The sequence below is a fragment of the Cricetulus griseus genome, chromosome 6 (genome assembly GCF_003668045.3).
Source record: "Cricetulus griseus strain 17A/GY chromosome 6, alternate assembly CriGri-PICRH-1.0, whole genome shotgun sequence".
Taxonomy (NCBI): domain Eukaryota; kingdom Metazoa; phylum Chordata; class Mammalia; order Rodentia; family Cricetidae; genus Cricetulus; species Cricetulus griseus.
In genome coordinates this window covers 148790290-148809324 of record NC_048599.1, presented here as the reverse complement: position 1 = coordinate 148809324, position 19035 = coordinate 148790290, and the positions used below count along the sequence as shown (strand labels likewise).

Below are 19035 nucleotides of genomic sequence, written 5' to 3'. Positions count from 1 at the left end.
GAAAGGCCATGATCCCATTTTAAGAAAGTAGCAGTCGGGGCTGGAGAGATGGCTCAGAGGTTAAGAGCACTGACTGCTCTTCCAGAGGTCCTGAGTTCAATTCCCAGCAACCACATGGTGGCTCCCAACCACCCGTTATGAGATCTGGTGCCCTCTTCTGGTGTGCAGATATACATGGAAGCAGAATGTTGTATACACAGTAAATAAATAAAAAGAAAGTAGCAGTCAATCCGTACAGAAATGCTACACCCAAGGTCACATAGTGCAGGACAGTGGACAGGGCTAAGCTTTTGACTTGTTGAGTGACTCTAGACACTTGAATAAAGTTACTGAGAACTGTTCTAAGCTTGAACAGGCTCTTGAACACCAGAATGGTAGCTGTGAATTTTAATAGTTTTCTCCTCCAAATAGTTTGTATTTCTTCTGTGCATCCAAACAGTCCTGCATCTCTTCTTGCTAAAGTTACTCAATAGAGAAGGCTGATTTCTTCAGGAGCTTTGTGAATTTTGAATGGCCATATTCCACACTAGTCTTTTTTTTTTTTTCTTAGCACACACAAATATTTGATGAGTAGAAATGATAATCCTAGAGGAAAATCCTGTGGATCCTGGCTCTGATCCCTTCACAGATAACTGACAAGTGTCTATCATGCTGGACAGCAATCAAGGAAGCTACATGGATGGTCTTTTCTGGTCCCTTCCTGGACAACTTTCCCCCAGCTTCTCTGACATTAAACAGTGCTGATCCCACTCTTGGGCTTCAGACATGGAACTGAGACAGGCATGGCATGAGTACACTCAGCCAGCTGTTGATCAGTTGCAAACTGTGCTGGCACAAATAGAGATGAGTGCTGCCCTTACCAGGAATAGCTTACTACTTCCTCCTCACCCAGGGACCTTACCTTTCAGACATTCATTCTTTGATCTCTGCCAGGGAGGAGAAGGCTCAATGAGGCTAACTCTCAGCACTGTCGATGGGAAGGTGTGCTGAGGCTACTGGGCTGCCCCAGCCACAGTTCTATGATGGGACTCCACTTGCTAGTGTTACTCTACATAAGTGGTTGACATGAGAACATGTGGAATAATAGATATATCTATCTATCTATATCTATCTATCTATATCTATATCTATATATCCAGTGCTAAGAGAGGTTCCAGTATACTACATGCACAATGTATACATAGATGGATGTCAAGGACTTTCTAAAGGACTTTCTACACTCTCTAGGGATGTAATGCACATATACGTCTAACTATACTGCTAGAATGCTGCCAAACCAACAAAGAAGGCATTTCAGCATACTGGGCAATTAAATCCAGGGACTTAGAAAAACTGTAGTTCAGGGGCCATATCTAACCCACCTCCAATTTTTGTAAATAAACTTTTTATTAGAAAACAGCCATGTTCATTCTTTTATCTGCACACTGTTTTTGTATCAGTGGTTGCATCAACTAGCAGCAATAAAGACCACAGACCCTCAAAACCTTAAACCTTCATTATCTGTCAATCTCAAACCATGAATGAGACTACTTCCTCTAAGGGAAGCTTGCAGCATAGAAAGCAGAAAGTCATTCTGTCTGGGTCAGAGAAACAAGCAAAAATGGAGTATCTGCCAGTACACAGGCTGCTCAGCATTGAACTGGATCTCTACGAGCAGTGTCATTCAGGAGGCCCACAACAGGAAGAGTAACATGAAGTATGTCTTAGTGTGGACTCCAGGAAGCGCTAACAACTGAATGCTGCTAACCAGCATGAGAATTAGTAAGGACCACCCCACCCCCAAACAAAACAAAACAAAACAAAACCCCTCCACACAACCTCTCAATGTTTGGGAAAATAGGCAGGCTCTGTGAACACAGAGAAAATGTAGAAAGAGTAGCAGGGCATCAGCACAGTGGAGGTCCCTGACAAGTGAGCTGGCTCCTAAGGGAAGGGCTGATGGGAACGGCAGTCAACGTTGAGGGAAGAAACCATGTTGCTGCTGTGAGCTTTCTCCTCACATCTGTCACACTTACATTATCTAAGTCCTTCCGTAATGCAATCTTGCTGGTGACCAGCTCATGAGCCAAGTCATCGTTTTCCTGTTCCAACCTCATATTAGCTTCTTGCAGCCGCCTATTCTCCCGCTGTAGGAGGCAAAGAAGTCAGTTACGGACAGAAAAAACAAAGCCAGCCAATCCAAATGTTTCTAAATAAACAATATCTAATTTTCTGTCTCCATAAAGACATACACAATTAACTGAAGTGATCTTGTCAAGCAGTTGTCTCTGGCTGACTGTGAGGAAAGAAAAAGGAACTTGGGCAGCCACTTTGCAGCAAAACAGCTGTTACTTTGTCCTTTACAAACTCAATCTGCACCAATCTTCTAACAGTGGAACTGAATTTTTTACAAGTTTCAATAAAGCTAGTTATGGACACAAGCCTATGATGTAAGAGGCTGTAAAACGAACCTCAAACCGCTCGATGGGGTCTTCCTGTTGGGCCTGCTGCTCTCTCATGGTGTGGTACTCTTTTTCATACTTCTTCAGCTTCTTCTGGCTAATCTGTCAAGGAAGTCACATAAGAGATAAAGAACCTGACGACGACGGTGGTACTTAGTGCCATCCACCTTGACCAACTAAGTTACTGTGGACATGGCATTTACTACTTTGGGATGGAAATCTTAACATAAATATAAGCCCTAGACTCTGTCAGGAATATTTAGTTCCCCAAGTTACTACCGACAGTGCTCTGTGGAACACCTTGCAGGTATCTTTACCTACATAAATCTGGGGTCTGTTTGTTCCTAGTAATAATAAGCTCCCATTTCCTGTACACATACCATCAGTGTCACTGAAAGCATTATACCCGAGCCTCTCCATTCCCAGGTACACCATTTCTTCATCTGAGGGATTAAGAGCTTCTGTTTTATGACTGAAGTTGTCAAGAAGAGATTGTAAAACCTGGTCCTGAAGTCCTGGCCACTGAGTTCCATTCAAAGCCCAACCCATGCCACTGGAAAACTCCCAACCCTCCTTCCCATTATACTAGCTCCCATAGGCACATTCCTCTCTTGTTCCACTGTGTCCTTTCCTACTGTAAGTCACAGGTCCCAACCTTCACCCCCACTGCTCGAGGCAAAGGGTGTTCCTGAAGCTACCATGCTTCCTTCCCACTCTCCCTGAGTCCTACTCTCCCCTAGATTCTTGTGCTCCACCATGACCAAGCACTTCTTTCTTTGCTCTTGTCCTATGCCTTTCAGGAGTTCTCTGGATATTGGCAGGCACCTCTCTTGCTTCAATTCTAAGAGTGAACCTCAAGGTTCAGCTCTCCTTTGTTCAATTCCTTCTAAAAAGCTAACAACTTTTCTTCTTCTTCTTCTTCTTCTTCTTCTTCTTCTTCTTCTTCTTTTCTTCTTCTTCTTCTTCTTCTTCTTCTTCTTCTTCTTCTTCTTCTTCTTCTTCTTCTTCTTCTCCTCCTCCTCCTCCTCCTCCTCCTTCCTCCTCCTCCTCCTCCTCCTCCTCCTCCTCTCTCCTCCTCCTCCTCCTCCTCCTCCTCCTCCTCCCTCCTCCTCTCCTCCTCCTCCTCCTCCTCCTCCTCCTCCTCTTCTTCTTCTTTTCTCTTTTCTGTATGACAGCTCTGGCTGTCCTGAATTAGCTCTGTAGACCAGGCTAGCCTTGAACCCAGAGATTTGCCTGCCCCTGCCTCCCTAGTGCTGGGATTAAAAGTGTGCTCTACCAAGCCCAGCCATTCTGTGTTTTTAAAAATATATATTAGTTCCTGAAGCTACCATGATATCTAGTTTTTAAACAATAAGCTATATCAGATAGCAGAGTAGAGTAGACATGCTCAGTTGAGAAAATGACTGTAAGCCCAGCGCTTCTTAGTTCTCAAAGCACCCCTCAGCAGTATCAAGTCAATCATCTCCAACCTGCTCATGACCCACAGGTCCAGGGAAGTGCAGACGAATAAGTTCAAGCACACGTGCTGAGCCGGTACATGTCTACAGCGTGTGGGTGGCAGTAGCTGTTTCTTTGTGGTCATGATTTGATCCAGTTCGATCACCCTGGAGGATCCTCTCACTGGCTCTGACTTCTATGTGAGCTGTGAGCAGGTGTGCCTCAACTGAAGCTAGACTTTGAGCCTGGCACTGCTATCCTAAAGCCAGCGGCCAGGGTGTAGCCTTTGGCTCTGGCTACAGTCTCCACAAAGATGCCCATTAAACTCTTCCAGGAGACCATGAGATGGAGAGAGGGATATCTCTACCACACATTTCTGTATACCCACTTTGGGGGATAAACTTTTACTGTGCTCCTAAGTGATTCACCAAAACAAAAACAAATGAAAACCACACCTAAATAAAACATCTTCATGATCAGTAAATCCATAAACAAATCCTATCAGAAAATGGCTTGTGGGCAGCATTCTATTCTACTGGTGCTCTTCTCAGTCTGAGCAAAAGAGAAGCAAGGGTAGCAAAGACAAGGCTCAAACTTTGAGCTCCTTCTAAAAAAGAGCAGACGCCGTCCCCTGGACCACACCTTCACACACCTTGAGGATACTTCAGTGTTTCACTCTCATGCAAACCTAAGGAAGAATTAACATTTTACTCATAACCATACATTTTGAAAGGCTGATTTCCAAATTTTATCATCTTTGATTGAAACTGCAAACTCGGCATCAGCTCCTTCCTGGAACCTGGCCAAGTCCACATTTATTCAGGGCTGCTTCCTTTCTGCTCTGTGCTTGCTCTATGTCTGTTTTGCTTGCCATGCACATCAGTGTCCAATCAGTGCTGGAACAGGACTCTTCAGGGTCTGCTGTGGACCCTGTTCCTTGTAGCAGCGCATTTGTGGCATTACTGTTTGGATCCCCTGACCTCTGAGTTCCAGCCTCGGTGTTCTCTCCTGGAAGTTAAACAGCAAGCAGGTAGGGCTGACTAAAAGGATCCGAGGGTGAAGGAAATGCATCAGCTCACACATGGGCTCCTCTCGTGGCTCTTTATTCTTCAAAATGTTGTTCCCCTCAAGTTTTCTTCAGAAGCTCTCTTCAAAGATTCTACTCAAGGGTTCTCATCAAAGCCGTGCGTTGGTGGCACACGCCTTTAATCCCAGCACTCAGGAGGCAGAGGCAGGTGGATCTCTGTGAGTTGGAGACCAGCTTGATCTATAGAGTGAGTTCTAGGACAGTCAGGGCTACACAGAGAAACCCTGTCTCAACTGGGGAAAAAAAAAAAAAAGAAAGAAAGAAAGAAAAAAAGAAGAAAAAAAAAAGTTCTCTTTGAAAGTTTTTTCCAAAAGTTCTCCCAGATCCCACAAGGTTTCCAGTTTACATACCCATACACACATAATTAGCAATTCTCTGGTAATAGCCAAGGGTACCAGGCACACATATCTCAGAGCCAGGGGAGAAGATAAGATCTTGACGAAAACAGGCACCTCATATCTCAGACTTGACTTGTAAAACTTAGGAGGTGGGGAAGGTTAAATGGCGTAAGGGGCTACCATTTCTAAGAAGGGAAAAGGGAGTTAGTATGTAAAACTACATTTATGTGGTTAGTTAAGCTAGAAGTTTGTAACTGATAAATGTAGAAAAGATGAGGGAAAGAGGCTCTGTAGCTTTGTGCTTTCTATGCACTGGCTTTTGCTTTCAGTGCATTTAAGCTGCATTAGCATTTCCACCAATGTGAGCTGCTTAAAGGGGACTTCTCAGCTCTAGACCAAAGGGAAAAGCTAAGGTGGTATAGTGTGAGATCAGCTCTTACCACTGAAGCCCTGGTGAGAAGGAATCCCTTTCTCTGGGGCCTATTCGAGACTATGAGGCAAGGAGTATATATTCTATATATCAAGATTATACAGCCAAATGAAGTCATCCTCCTGACTTCCCACAGATATATGTACTCAGTAGATGGAATATTTTCATGAGACAAACACACACCAGCAGTGGGAATCACCCAAGGCTATTTCTTGGGGAAAAGATGAAGTTACTCCATGGCCTTGCCAGGTGGAACTCCCCTATCCCTCATGTAGTAGGTCGGTGAGTTGAATACTAGTTATCCTGCTGTATTTCTCATGGCCTTTGACAGCAACCTGCTCAGCTCTGTGAGAAACACACCACAGCTCCAGTCTTGGCAGATGACTTGCTCATTTGTGAAATACTAACAGTGCTTCTGAGAGGCTCTCATGGCAGAAAACTTCCATGTTCAGTGCTCAGAAGACTATGCAGCAATACAGGGAGGTCTTTTCCATAAACACTGTAGCTGTTACTTGCTGTTGCAAAATTATTATCTGGCAACCTATCTGAAAGAAACAGAGCAGTTCCCTGAATATACTGTGGTTTGAAGGAAAATGGCCCCCAAAGGAGTGGCCCATTAGATGTGGCTTTGCTGGAGGAAATGTGTCACTGTGGGGGTGGGCTTTGAGGTCTCAGATGCTCAAGCTATGCCCAGTGTGACAGTTCACTTCCTGTTTCCTGTGGATCAAGATGTAAGGACTCTGAGCTCCAGCACCATGTCTGCCTGCATGCTACCTTGCTTCCAGCCATGACAATGGGCTAAACCTCTGAAACTGTAAACCAGCCCCAATTAAATGTTTTTCTTTGTAAGAGTTGCTGTGGTCATTGCATCTCTTTACAGCAACAGAAACCCTAACTAACACAATGTGCATACATCAAACAACTTATTGAAGTCCATTTTACACAGAAAAACATGAACTAACCTGGTCCTTTAAGAAGAGGAGCAGGTTTCCAGAAAGCCTTAAGAAAGTTTTGCAGAGGTAGGAGGTATCCTGGTATGGGAGCCTCGGGGTGTTCAGTAAGGCTGCCTGTTGTTAGAACTGCATGACAAGATTGAGGCCTAGTGTCTGTGTGACCTGGTGTGTTGTGGGGATCAATAAGAGGTCTGGTGCAGGAGGACCCTGATGCAGAGTAGGATCTAGGAAATCAATTCAAGAGATTGGACAGTGGCCCTCCTTCCAGCTCAAGAATGCTTGGGGGACAACGCTGTGCTTTTGAGTTACCAAGGCTTACACAGGAGTTTCCAGATAGTGACATGCCTGTATACCTACTACTTTATGCCTCAAAACATTTTCTGAGACGACAAGGCAGAGCTTATTGTCTCATTTTAGTAACAGCTCTGGCAACACCACAAGAGCACAGTGTGGGTGAGTCTTGTTCCCTGCCATCTCTGCAGCATGCTCATTACTGACCTGAACTAACATCAGATGGAGGAAACAGGCTGGGCCAGGAGAGCCCATGAGCAGCAGTTGCTTACAGCATCATTCTTTCATCACTTACAGCATCACTACAACACATTGTTTAATCTACCCTGCATCACACACCACAGAGCCCACTGCTGGCCCTCTAAGATACCTGATGTCATAAAACATTATTTCAAGTTCTCAACCTTTTATTTGTTCAAATAGTTAATACTCAGATTCATTTAAAGATCATGAGACAGAATTAGACATCTGACTGTTACCTGAATGTTTTTCTACAAGAAAAAATTAGTAGTCAAGGCCCCAAGAGCTGATAGTCAAGGGAACCTACCTTGGTAAAGGAGGAGGCAAGTTTGCTGCTGGCTAGTGCAAGGGCAGTAGCATGTAGGCCACACTATAGACAAAAGAGGCACCAGGAACAAGGAACCTGTTTCCTCACTAGAATACAGTTCTAAACTGTATGCATTAGTGAAGAAAACCCAAAGCATTAGAGAGCCACAAAGCTTTGGGTACAGTGTTCAGAGAGCAAATTTCCACACAAGTGAAGCCAGTCCTTAACTTACAGCAAAGCACAATAACTTTTTAGAATCCGGTTCTTCTGGGTTCTAATCTCCTTGCCATTACCTAACATCTTTGGTAATTTACTTCTGTGTCCTAGGCATCTCTAAACAGACCTTATCAGTCACCACGAGGGTTCATTCACTATGTGAAGTATTATGTTTTAAGAGTCTGTGAGCACATAAAAAGAGAAAAAAAAAAAAGATTTTGAGGGCACTACCCTCATAACACGTAAGACTGCACTGCATGCTCACTGTACAAATGATCTGGAACGAGAAGGAAACACAAACTAGTGTTGCTTCCATCTCATGAGTATCCTGTATACCAAAGGGTTTTCTGATCCCCAGAAGCAAATGCTTAAGATCTCACTGGTCCAGCCATCACTGTTTCCTGTAATAGTGTCTTCTTTTACTGGCAGCCCCAAGTCCTGCACATTCATTTCATGTTTGAAACACCAAATTCTAAGGGTGCAATGGCTCAGAGGCTCCACTTCTCCTTATGCAGGGTTCTGTTATAAATAGCAGATCTTCATCTAAGAGACTATCTGACCCACCTCACAAATGACTCTTCATCTAAACTAGTCTTACACCTCATACTCCATTTTTCCTTCCCTCTATAGCATACAACTTCTACACAGCTTAGCCAAGGCTGGCCAGGAACTGGGGATCTTATTGCCTCGGGCCTCTGGCCTCCCAAGAGCCGAGATTCTATCTACATAAATGTCCAACCCTTTCATATTTCATGAATCAAAATTAAAAGGCATAGAAACTTTTTCCAGTTTCCTTACTCTTAAAAATTATGCATAGCAAACGAGTATGAGAATATCATTGTGCTCTTAGGAAATTCATGGGGGGGGATTCTGTATAGCAGTGGGAATGTTTTTTGTTTACTGACTCACAAATACACTGAAAGGACTGGTGGATTGGCTGGTGAGACTTGATAACATGCTAAACTTAACATTAAGAGCCAATGGGTTCTAACTTTTCAAGAGATGAAACCCTAATGTGCTGCAGTTAGCTCATCTGAGGACAAGGAAAAAGAAGGAAGATGCAAAGGCCCCAAAAACCAAAAGGACAGGCACAGGAGAAAGAGAGAGAAAATTAAGGCTCACAGGCTCCAGGGAACGTGGTGCTTTTTAAGTAACACACCCATCTTGTAGACATTTCAGATACTGCCACATCAAACTTAATCCTCAGTGTACCTTTCTAGAAAGAACAGGAAGCACAGGCAGGGGGAGAGAGTACTGGGAGTGCAGGGACAGAGGCTTGTGCTTTACCAGGCCTCCTGTCACTGAGCTCCATACCACGGGGTAAGCCACGTGACTTCCACTAGCCTCGTATAGGTGCCTACTGTGCCCTCACCACCCTGACACTAAACCATCAACAATAAGGCACTTATAAGAAATAACTATACATATGCCAGAAATCACAGTATTATTATAGTACTGAAACACAATTACAACACAAGTATTTGTTTCTAGTCACATGAGACAAAGTATTCCCAATTCTCACACTAATCAGGAAGTACAACCGAGTAAACAAACCATAATTTAAAAACATTTAAAAATAACAGAATAGGATACCAATGCATGGTAGAGCCAAACTTTTAAAATTTTACACCAAAAAGTTTAAAAGTTAACAAGCTAGTTTCCACACCTTAGCAGTCACTTTACACAAAACCCCCTTTCCACACCTATAGGAGATGTCAGCCTCACTCCCACTCCCACAGATAGAGCACAGGACACAAGGCTCATATGCTGTGATTAGAGTATTTATCTCTGGTATCTGAGGGGAAGACTGGATGAGGCAGTGGTGGAGTCATGCACACAGCTAGCACAAGAGTTATAAGCAGAAAAATTAGCCACTGGAAGAGCAGAGGGGTGGACATGCTCAGTGTATGTCTGAGAACACAAAGAAGCCTGGGGAGTCTGAAGCAGAAGATAGAATGAGAGAGGCTGCTAGGACCTTGTTCATGACTGTGGTACAGCAGGACTCCAGAGTCCTGTGGTAAGATTAGGTGCCTTTAAGAATTTTAAGCAAAGGACAAATGGGATGGAAAAAGACAGACACAGGGCCACTGTAGAAAGGAAGTGGTGGCGAGGTGGTCAGAGTCAGCGGAGTAACGATAGGCTGTGGAATGTGAAGATATGGGCTGTGAACAACAAGAATCAAACATGGCAGTAATGTTCTTGTCCTAGGCTGCCAGGATCAAGAAAGGATAGCGTAAGTAGAAGGAATGTGGGCACAAGAGAGGCCTTCTCACATGCTGAACCATGAGGAACACAAGTGATCTGTCTGAGAGCTTGCTTGGCTCTGTGTCGTGTACAAACCCATACCCACGTGACTATACAGTGTCCGTTACCTGTTTAAAGAAACAGAGATGAGTAAATTCTAGCAGTAGCCATCATTTCATGAACCTTTACTAATTTCTAGACACTATATTAATCAATGGACATATTATCATGGTTAACACACATAAAAGCACTTAGCCAGGGCATCTGGAATGTTGTAAACGATCTTGAATGGCATTACTTTTCTCAGGCTAATAGGAATTATTTTATCATCCCTTTAATGACCAGGAGGCCATTCTAAGCCCTAGCTGCCTCTTCAAGGTCCACAGTCACACCCCATAGTTATGTGTAAGCACTAAGACCCTGATAACCAGCTGCTGTTCCACAATGCCCTGCAATGTGGAAGGGCGGGTTCACACACACTGAGCTACTTTCTTTCAGGAATCTATATTTATGTTTCTCTCATTCATGTATTTGGACATTTTCTAGATTAGATTTTACCTCACTTCTCTATGCATTAACAGAGGGTTGTCTTTGTTAAATTGGCCTGACACATGATCCAGACTAATGCTATTTTACAGACCAGGAAGTGAAGGCTTGAAGGGAGTAAACAGCTCTGTACTCAGATCTGAGTCCAGCGTGCTTGCTCTACAGCCAGTGATGACATCAAAGTCTGCTCTGTACCTCATGTGAACCTAGATACAATCTTTATTTCGCCTTTAATCTGTCTGTCTCTATCCTGAAATTCCTAATTAAAGCCTCTTCAATTACAGTATTTTCTCTTTAAAAATTCAAATTATTCAAAACATGGGTACACTTCAATCATTTATATTTTAACCATAAAACCCATAAAAGTTGTAAGACCATGTGAAGTTATAAGATAGTGAGGCTTCTCCACATATTTTTACTTCTTTTTAGAGAATTTCTGATCATAACAATAAATGCCAAAGGGTGAAGTCAGACCAGTGAGACCCAAGAAAACAAAATTCTGTCCTTAACCAGCTCAGTGTTGACACGGCTTCTATCTTGTCTGTCTGTAAAATGGACAGCAACACTCTTCCTACAGCATAAACTGTAAGGACCAATGAGGCTAAAATCAAAAATGTGAGACAAAGTCATCCCTCAGGATCCACAAGAGCTGGGTCCAAAATCAGAGCATGCTCAGTCCCTTCTATCAAGTAGTGAAGTATTTGTACAGCACCTGCATGACCCTACCACACATACGAAATGATTTCTAGATTAGCAATAATATCTAAACACAATATAAATGATGCATACTAATTGCTGTACTATTTAGGGGATAATGACAATGAAAAAATAATCTGTGTTTTTGTATACATGTTATTTTCCCCCAAATACCTTCAGTCCACAATTGGTTGAACCCATAGACAGGAAACCCACAGATGCAAAAAGCTAAGTGTTTATGAAAGTGTTGTGAAAACAGAAAGTAAAAGCTATACAACACAAAAGCTGATATCCTTATTATGTGCTATGAGTCCTTACTTTGAAAATCGGAAATCCTGCATGTTCTCAAAATTGACACTGTTTTGTTTTTGTTTCATTTGGTTTTGTGAATTAGTCTTGCTGTGCAGATCAGGTTTTCTTGGAGCTCACTATGTAGTCCAGGCAGGCCTCAAACTAAAGATTCTCCTGCCTCAGCCTCCCAAAGTGTTGAGACCATAGGTGTATATCACCAAGCTCAATAAATCTGAAAAATGTTTATTACTGACATGACATTACATCTGACTACATGTGACATCACAGCCAAAACACAAGTACACTTATGTAACAACAATGTATTGTAACTATCTTCAGGCTGCATGTATGAACTATCTTTGAAATACATATGAATTTTGAAAGTACACTTGAGTTCTAACCCCAGGATAGTTTAGGAAAAATAAAAATAGCAACAGTGCCACTCCTACCAAAACAAAACACAACCCAAAGCCCTTAACCATTTCCCAAACACTCCGGTGCAAACATTTAAGATAAAGGAGACTCAATGTGAACTATCAGTTATATATTACAAATATTAACAATTTCATCAGAAAATCTGAGACTTCAACTGAAAAACAAAGAATGAGTACACAAATGATATTTTTACCTTTGTGTTGCAAGCTAGCTCCATGAGCCTCTTTGCGTTTTCTTCTGAGCGGTACCTTTTAGGGAGCTGTACCCTGAAGAATTTCAAGGCACCCTCGAAGTCTGTCAACAGCAAGTCATCCTTAGAAGTCTTGAAGAAAGAAAAGACAACCACATGTAGAAAAAAAAAGTATGTTATGAAGATATGCAAGAACCATTTTACAATCCCAGCAACCTGTAAAATATTCCTTAGTTTTTGCAGAGTAACTTATATACATTCCATCAATGAAAATGGCAGAGCACAATGACCACTGAGCATTCGATGAAAACTACAGACACAATGTAACAGGGCAGGATACCAGATAGCTCAGCTCACCAAAAGACATGTACCTTTAGTAATCCAAGGGCGACATTAAAAATGACACTTATTCCCTGAAAGAGAAGAGACAAGATAGTTTTAATGTCTGTAACCACTCTGTTGTGTTAGCTTCAGGGCCATCATGGAAAAGCACTTAAAGGATATTCTGACACTCAAAAAATAGCCCATGATTCCAAACCAATTATTATAGTCATAAAATAGTGACCTATCAATATGGCAATCCCACATATCCCAGAATTGAACTTGCTTGGAGGTCTCTAATCTGTCTTCCTCATCTGACCAATATGGAAATTGTGGGGAAAAGAACAGATGAGGGAAGGCATTAACAACTGTCTTTAAACTAAACAGTTTCCTAAAAATAGTATTTTTCTTCTTCTTCTTCTTTTTTTTTTTGTATTTTCAGACAGGGTTTCTGTTTTGCCCCGGCTGTAGACTCACTCTGTAGACCAGGCTGGCCTTGAACTCAGAGAACCATCTGCCTTAAGACCTCCCAAGTTCTGTGATTAAAGATGTGTACCACCACAACTGGCTATATTTTTCAAAGTATAAAAGTAGAACCATAATACATTATCATATAATATTACAGTGGAAAAATGTAATATTCCATATAAAAATTATACTACACATAGGAGCAAAAAAGGTGAAAGATATACACCAAAATTTTATATATAGTTAAATTTTAGAAATAGTGAGATTAACGTATTTTTGATAGTTTTCTAAAGTTTGTGTCATAAGCACATTATTTTATAAGTAGTTGTTCCTTTCTTTCTTTTTTTAAAATTTATTTATTATGTATATAACATTCTGCTTCCATGTATATCTGCACTCCAGAAGAGGGCACCATATCTCATAACAAATGGTTGTGAGCCACCATGTGGTTGCTGGGAATTGAACTCAGGACCTCTGGAAGAACAGTCAGTGCTCTTAACCTCTGAGCCATCTCTCCAGCCCATCCTTCCTTTCTTAACACATGCACACCTCTCAAATCTCAACATATGCCATGGCTAAGGACATTTTTCACACTGCCTTGTTTCTTTTTACTGACAATGATCTACTTTCAGTAAATTCCTACCCAGTCTCAATTCATCAAGTCATTGGCTGTTATGGTCACATAACTCAGCCTACCCATGGAAATGCTGGATGAAGAATGCAGAGCTACGAGTGGTGGCACACACTGTGTTCTCTGTATCCATGAGGCACTAAACAAACAAACCCACCAAAGGAAGGTACCAGCTCCCAATACAAATACAGATATGACAGCTATAGCTTAGTTCTATGGAGACTGAGAAAGCAGGGCACTGCCAACCTCTGTCTTCCTCTACACAAGAAAGAAGCCTCTATTTCATTTACTTGTGTCACAGAGGCAAACAGAATACTAACTAGTCTAACTGTCCAATGTGTCTCTTCTTAGCAGAAAAGCCCTGTGACAAGAGTGAGCAAGACACTGGCCTCAGGAAGAGCCAATTCAGCCCAGATTTGGCAATGCCAAACAAAGCAAAACAAGGACAAGAGATTTGACAGCTTATAGCAGAAGTGCACTGCACAAACAAATCTAAGGACTTTAACCTCTGATACATACCTCACATAAGAGCAGGTCGATGATATGGAAGACCATGTAGAGAGGGAATTTTGCAGTGAAAAGTGTAAGAAACCACTGGGAGGCATACATGTGTGCTTCAAGGCTGATATCCAGAAAGTGGTTGTATAGGTCAGGAATGTATTCCTGAAATAGTAAACTAATTAGTTCTGGGCACATATGTAGCTATCCTATATTTCTTATGAGGTTCATAAATTTACCAGCAGTAGCCAAAAAAGTCAAATACTTGTGCTTTTCTAAATATCTCTGACACTTAGCAGTTACTTTGCATACTACAAACTAGTTGAAAGAAAGAGGAATTCCCTACAACAGTGACAAGTAATTAGAAAGATGTTATGGGAAAGTCTGTTTCACTTTGGAAGGGGTCTCCTTAACAGACACCTTTGTAGCTGTGTGGGACATTTCCTCCCTGAATTTGCTACAGACAAGGACCCAACTAAGCAATTTGCTCTTGAAGTTGTTTCTATGACTGAAAACTCAGCTTAAACATATCAGATTCCCAGCACTATTGGATCTCTGCATCCTCAGCACATAATGAGAAACAGGAATAAAAGCCATAGTTCCCCAATCCATCCACCACTAGTTTGCACCTATTTGTCCAACACAGTCTGAGTTTCCTTACCTGCATGAGGCGCTCCAACTGGTAGAACTTGCAATGTAGATCTTCAAAATTCTGCTTGAAAAGCTCCCTGAGACCATAGTCAAACATGATCTTGACCAGAACACTGAATGCCTGTTCTTCGGGCATCTGTAACAGATAGACAATGGAAGAGGTGAGATATAAAACAATTACTTCAGTATCTTTAGCTTGTCTTATCAGGAAATGGAGTGGTGCACAGAAACCCAGCTCTCAAGTTTTATTTGATAGCAGTAATTCACTCAGGCAAGGAATGTTTAATGAGGCCTATCCTGAGCTAATACTGCCTTCCCACAACAAGAGTGTAATGAACTATGAACCAGCAGAAAAATTGGTGAGCAACCAGGACAGGAAAGCTTGTGAATCAAGACCAGGTCTTGCTGAGATGATGGGATTAGAGGTAGGTACAAACAGGCTGGTACACACTATGTTTCAGCTTTCCAAAATAAAGTGGCTTTGTTTAATCATTTGTCCTCCCTTTGCCACAATGTCATTCTAGCAAAACTATTTTTAAAATAGTTTGTGGGGCTGGAGAGATGGCTCAGTGGTTAGGAATGCTTATTACTCCTGTAGAGGACCTGAGTTTGGTTCCTAGAACCCATGTGGCAGCTCACAAACATCTATAATTCTAGTTCCTAGGGATCCAATGTCCTCTTCTAAGCTCTGTGAGCACCTACATGTATATCATGCATGTAAGTTCACAAAGGCACACACAAATACGCATAAGTTAAAAATAATTCTTAAAAAGTAGCTTTTCTCAAAAAAAAAAAAAAAGAAAGAAAGAAAAGCTTAGTCTAGAAGAGCCTTTCACACTCTCAGGTCTATGCTATTACTCGAGAGCAACAACAGTGGTGATTGTGGCGCTGGATTACCAGAGACCCTCCTCCGCACCTGTCTACAAATCTCCTAACAGGTGTTAAGTGTATCTTCCATGGCTTTATCGCACATCCCTCCAAGAATACGGAGAGATAAGTTGAAGTGTCAGAACAGAAGGATAGCACTAGCAATGTTATTTAAGGATGCATGCAGTAAGCTTTAGAAAAGTCAAGAAGGTAGGCGAGCTTCTATGGAACATGACATCGGAGGTGGGCAGAACACAGGACCCAGTGAGAAAATGGCACAGCAAAAGCAATACATGACACAGCACAGCAGATTCCTATTGGAAAGGACAGGCTGTTTGGGTGAAAAGCTAGATTTTCTGCGATTTCTGTTGTGAAAGGCAGCTTCACTTTCCCACATGTGAGGGAGAATTGGCTTGATTTGTGTGGCATTTCTGATGCTGGGTTGCCCATTTCTCTAGAGAGAAAACAAACACTTAGTAATAAGGAATCAACAGGAGTTCTAAATACAACTGGGATTTGAGGAAGCCATCTCTAAATAGTGGTGATAATTAAATGGGGATAAATGTTCTTTTCAAGAAACTACATTAAATAAATAGATGAGCCATATAGGTATTCAAGACTGAGATATAAAGTCTGTCTAAAACAAACAAATCAAAGTTAAAGGAAAAAAATGTGACCTATTTATTAATGTCATAGGATTAGCATATATTCCAAATTCCCAAAATATTCTAATTTACCCAGAACTAACCCTGTTCTTCTCTGTAACTCTGCTTGCTGTACCTACAGACATCACCAAGCTGAGCACACAGTAGAGAACAGAGTTGCTTTTTTGTTAACCTGTAAGGCCAAATTTACAAAATGGCTTAAATTCATCCTAAGATTTCCTGCCCTCTCAGAGCAAACATGCAAGCTTTATTTTGGCTCGCATGGTTTTCTGGTGGGCCCTTGTTCTCCTCTATAGCTCTGTCTCTGCCCTCTTTCCCCCCACCCCCCACCAGTCACACTATGCCTCTTTTAATTCCATACATTTGAAAATTTTCAGCCTATATACACCATACAATCCCCTTTGGCAGCAATGTTCTAGTCTATTTTCATGCTTTTACAATATCTCTAATGCAACATAACAAGGATAAAGGTTAAATAATCCTGAAAAGTACACAAGAGAGTGATAACTCTTCTTGGTTTTCAAGGTACACTGCACTGTAATGGGTATATGCCCAGAGGAGCCTTTAATCTAAACAAGGGCCTTTGTTATAGTCTTACACTGTTCATTGCATTTTAACTGTATGGAGCCATTAAAATCTCTGAGGCATGCTTGTACAGCTATCTACAGATGGTAGTGTCACTAGCTTTGTACTGTGCCCACTCAGAACTGCTGATACCACCTGGAGAGTTTTTAAGTTCAATAGTAAGAAAATGATTAGGTAAATTAAGAATGTGACACATCTTAAGAGACAATGTGCTTAAATTTATTTTTTTTAAAAGTCAATGGCTTGAAACAAATAAAGACAACAGGGTGGTTTTATAACGATAAAGGACAAACAAATGCAGCATCTGATTTGTTGCTGAATCATGGTCAGAGTAATGGCCATAAAGGAGTCCCATATGGGCAGGGGATACAGCTCATAGGTAACCTAGCATGTTTGCAGTGCAATCCCCAGCTAATGAAGTACACATGCACTAGGATGTGGCACTGAATGTGGACTGTGTGCCAGGCAGGATGTCAGTGTGGGATTTCAGCATATTACAGTTAGGATGTAGAATGCTCTGGCCCTTACAAGACACAGTCTCAAGCGTTTGCTATTTTCTTTTAAAAGATAGTAATTGTGTTTGTGGAAATGCAAAATGAAGACAAAGGAAAAAAAATCAGTAACTGGAAGTCAAAAGAAGACTTACATATGGCTGTTTAGCTTATAGCTTAACATATTTTTGACATTTCCATGTACTTGAAAAAGTAAAATTTGGAGAGTAAAGGTCTGTATTAAATGAATGCATGAATAAAATGATACTGAAAAAAGCGCTGCTCTCTTTCCAGCATATGAATTTCCAAACAGATTTAATGACAGTGCCTATTTTATAGAAAACAGAAAGTCCCTAAGTATCAACCAATATTGAGTCTGTCTAATCTTCTGAAAAATGAAAAAGAAACCTAACCTTGTACCAGTTTTCAACATTGCCATTCATCCTCACAAGGTTTCTCTTCCTAGTGCCATTAAATTAAGTTAAAATATCCAGATACAAGTTGAAGATTCTGTGTAAGAACCTGGCTCAGCCCAAGCTTAGCCACACTTAAGCTCAGGCACGCATCTGCAGCTGTGATAACAGACTCAACTACTTACGTGGAGAAGCAGCACAGCCGCAAGGAACGACTGGCCCTGGCAGTAACCAATTTCTTCATCATACACAGAGTATGCCTGCATGGGGACAAAAACAAAGTACTTAAAGGGATGACTCATTCACCATAGCACTCAGCAGGCAGAAACAGGTGGATGTCTGAGTTTGAGGCCAGCTGGGCCTACAAAGCAAGTTCCAGGACAGCCAGGGATACACAGAGAGACCCTGTTTCGAAACCCCCAAAAAGGAATAACTCATTCATGGCCTATGCCTGCTCTCTAGGACCTGGAAGACAGGAAGAAAGAGGATGCTTACTGTACCATGTCTTGCTGTACCATGTTGAAGGCCAAAATTTATGCCAATATATCTCTCTAATCCCAGTGTCATTTTCATAGTAGAAGGAGCTGTTGGGGCTGGAGAGATGGCACAGAGGTTGAGAGCACCAACTACTCTTCCAAAGGTCCTAAGTTCAATTTCCAGCAACCACCGGGTGGCTCACAACCATCTGTAGTGGGATCTAGTAGCCTCTTCTGGCCTGCAGGCACACATGGAGACAGAGTGCTATATACATAATAAATAAATAAATCTTAAAAAAAAAAAAAGGAGCTGTCACCACACTATCTTCTGTGTCCAAGAGGAGAGTTCATCAAAAATGAGTTGATCAAAAAATCAGATTCTAGGGGGCTGGAGAGATGGCTCAGAGGTTAAGAGCACTGGCTGCTCTTCCAGAGATCCTGAGTTCAATTCCCAGCAACCACATGGTGGCTCACAACCATCCTAAGGAGATCTGGTGCCCTCTTCTGGCCAGCAAGCACACGTGGAGTCAGAATGTTGCATACACAATAAATAAATAAATAAATAAAATCTTAAAAAGAAAGAAAGAAAGGAAGGAAGAAAGAAAGAAAGAAATCAGATTCTAACAGCTCCTGTTCTAAAAGCTCATGCTGACCCTGTGGGATGCTCTTCTCTGCCTGAAAAAATGTATTCTTCCTCTAAACCCCCAAAATGTCCCAATTCAACCGTAATTAATCACCCTCTTCTTTATAACTCTGTGGTCATGCACAACTACTATAGAATTTGCCAGGTCACATTTTAAGTGCCCATCTTCTCTAGGACTCAGAGT

General features: G+C 41.7%; 2 protein-coding genes across 11 annotated transcripts in view; one reads left to right on the top strand and one right to left on the bottom strand.

Annotated features, from left to right (window-relative positions):
- The window catches only part of Dennd1a (DENN domain containing 1A), a 1920886-nt gene that overhangs the window by 740183 nt on the left and 1161668 nt on the right, over positions 1 to 19035 (top strand).
- Positions 1 to 19035, bottom strand: part of Rabgap1 (RAB GTPase activating protein 1) — a 131761-nt gene that overhangs the window by 7354 nt on the left and 105372 nt on the right. For all 10 annotated transcript variants that reach the window (XM_027423567.2, XM_027423562.2, XM_027423564.2 and 7 more), the window contains 7 exons: positions 17918 to 17992; positions 14722 to 14847; positions 14082 to 14225; positions 12514 to 12555; positions 12146 to 12274; positions 2451 to 2543; positions 2016 to 2126 (listed from right to left, as the gene is read on the bottom strand). In XM_027423567.2, the coding sequence (XP_027279368.1) occupies positions 2016 to 2126; positions 2451 to 2543; positions 12146 to 12274; positions 12514 to 12555; positions 14082 to 14225; positions 14722 to 14847; positions 17918 to 17992 (720 nt within the window). The remainder of the gene's footprint in view (positions 1 to 2015; positions 2127 to 2450; positions 2544 to 12145; positions 12275 to 12513; positions 12556 to 14081; positions 14226 to 14721; positions 14848 to 17917; positions 17993 to 19035) is intronic.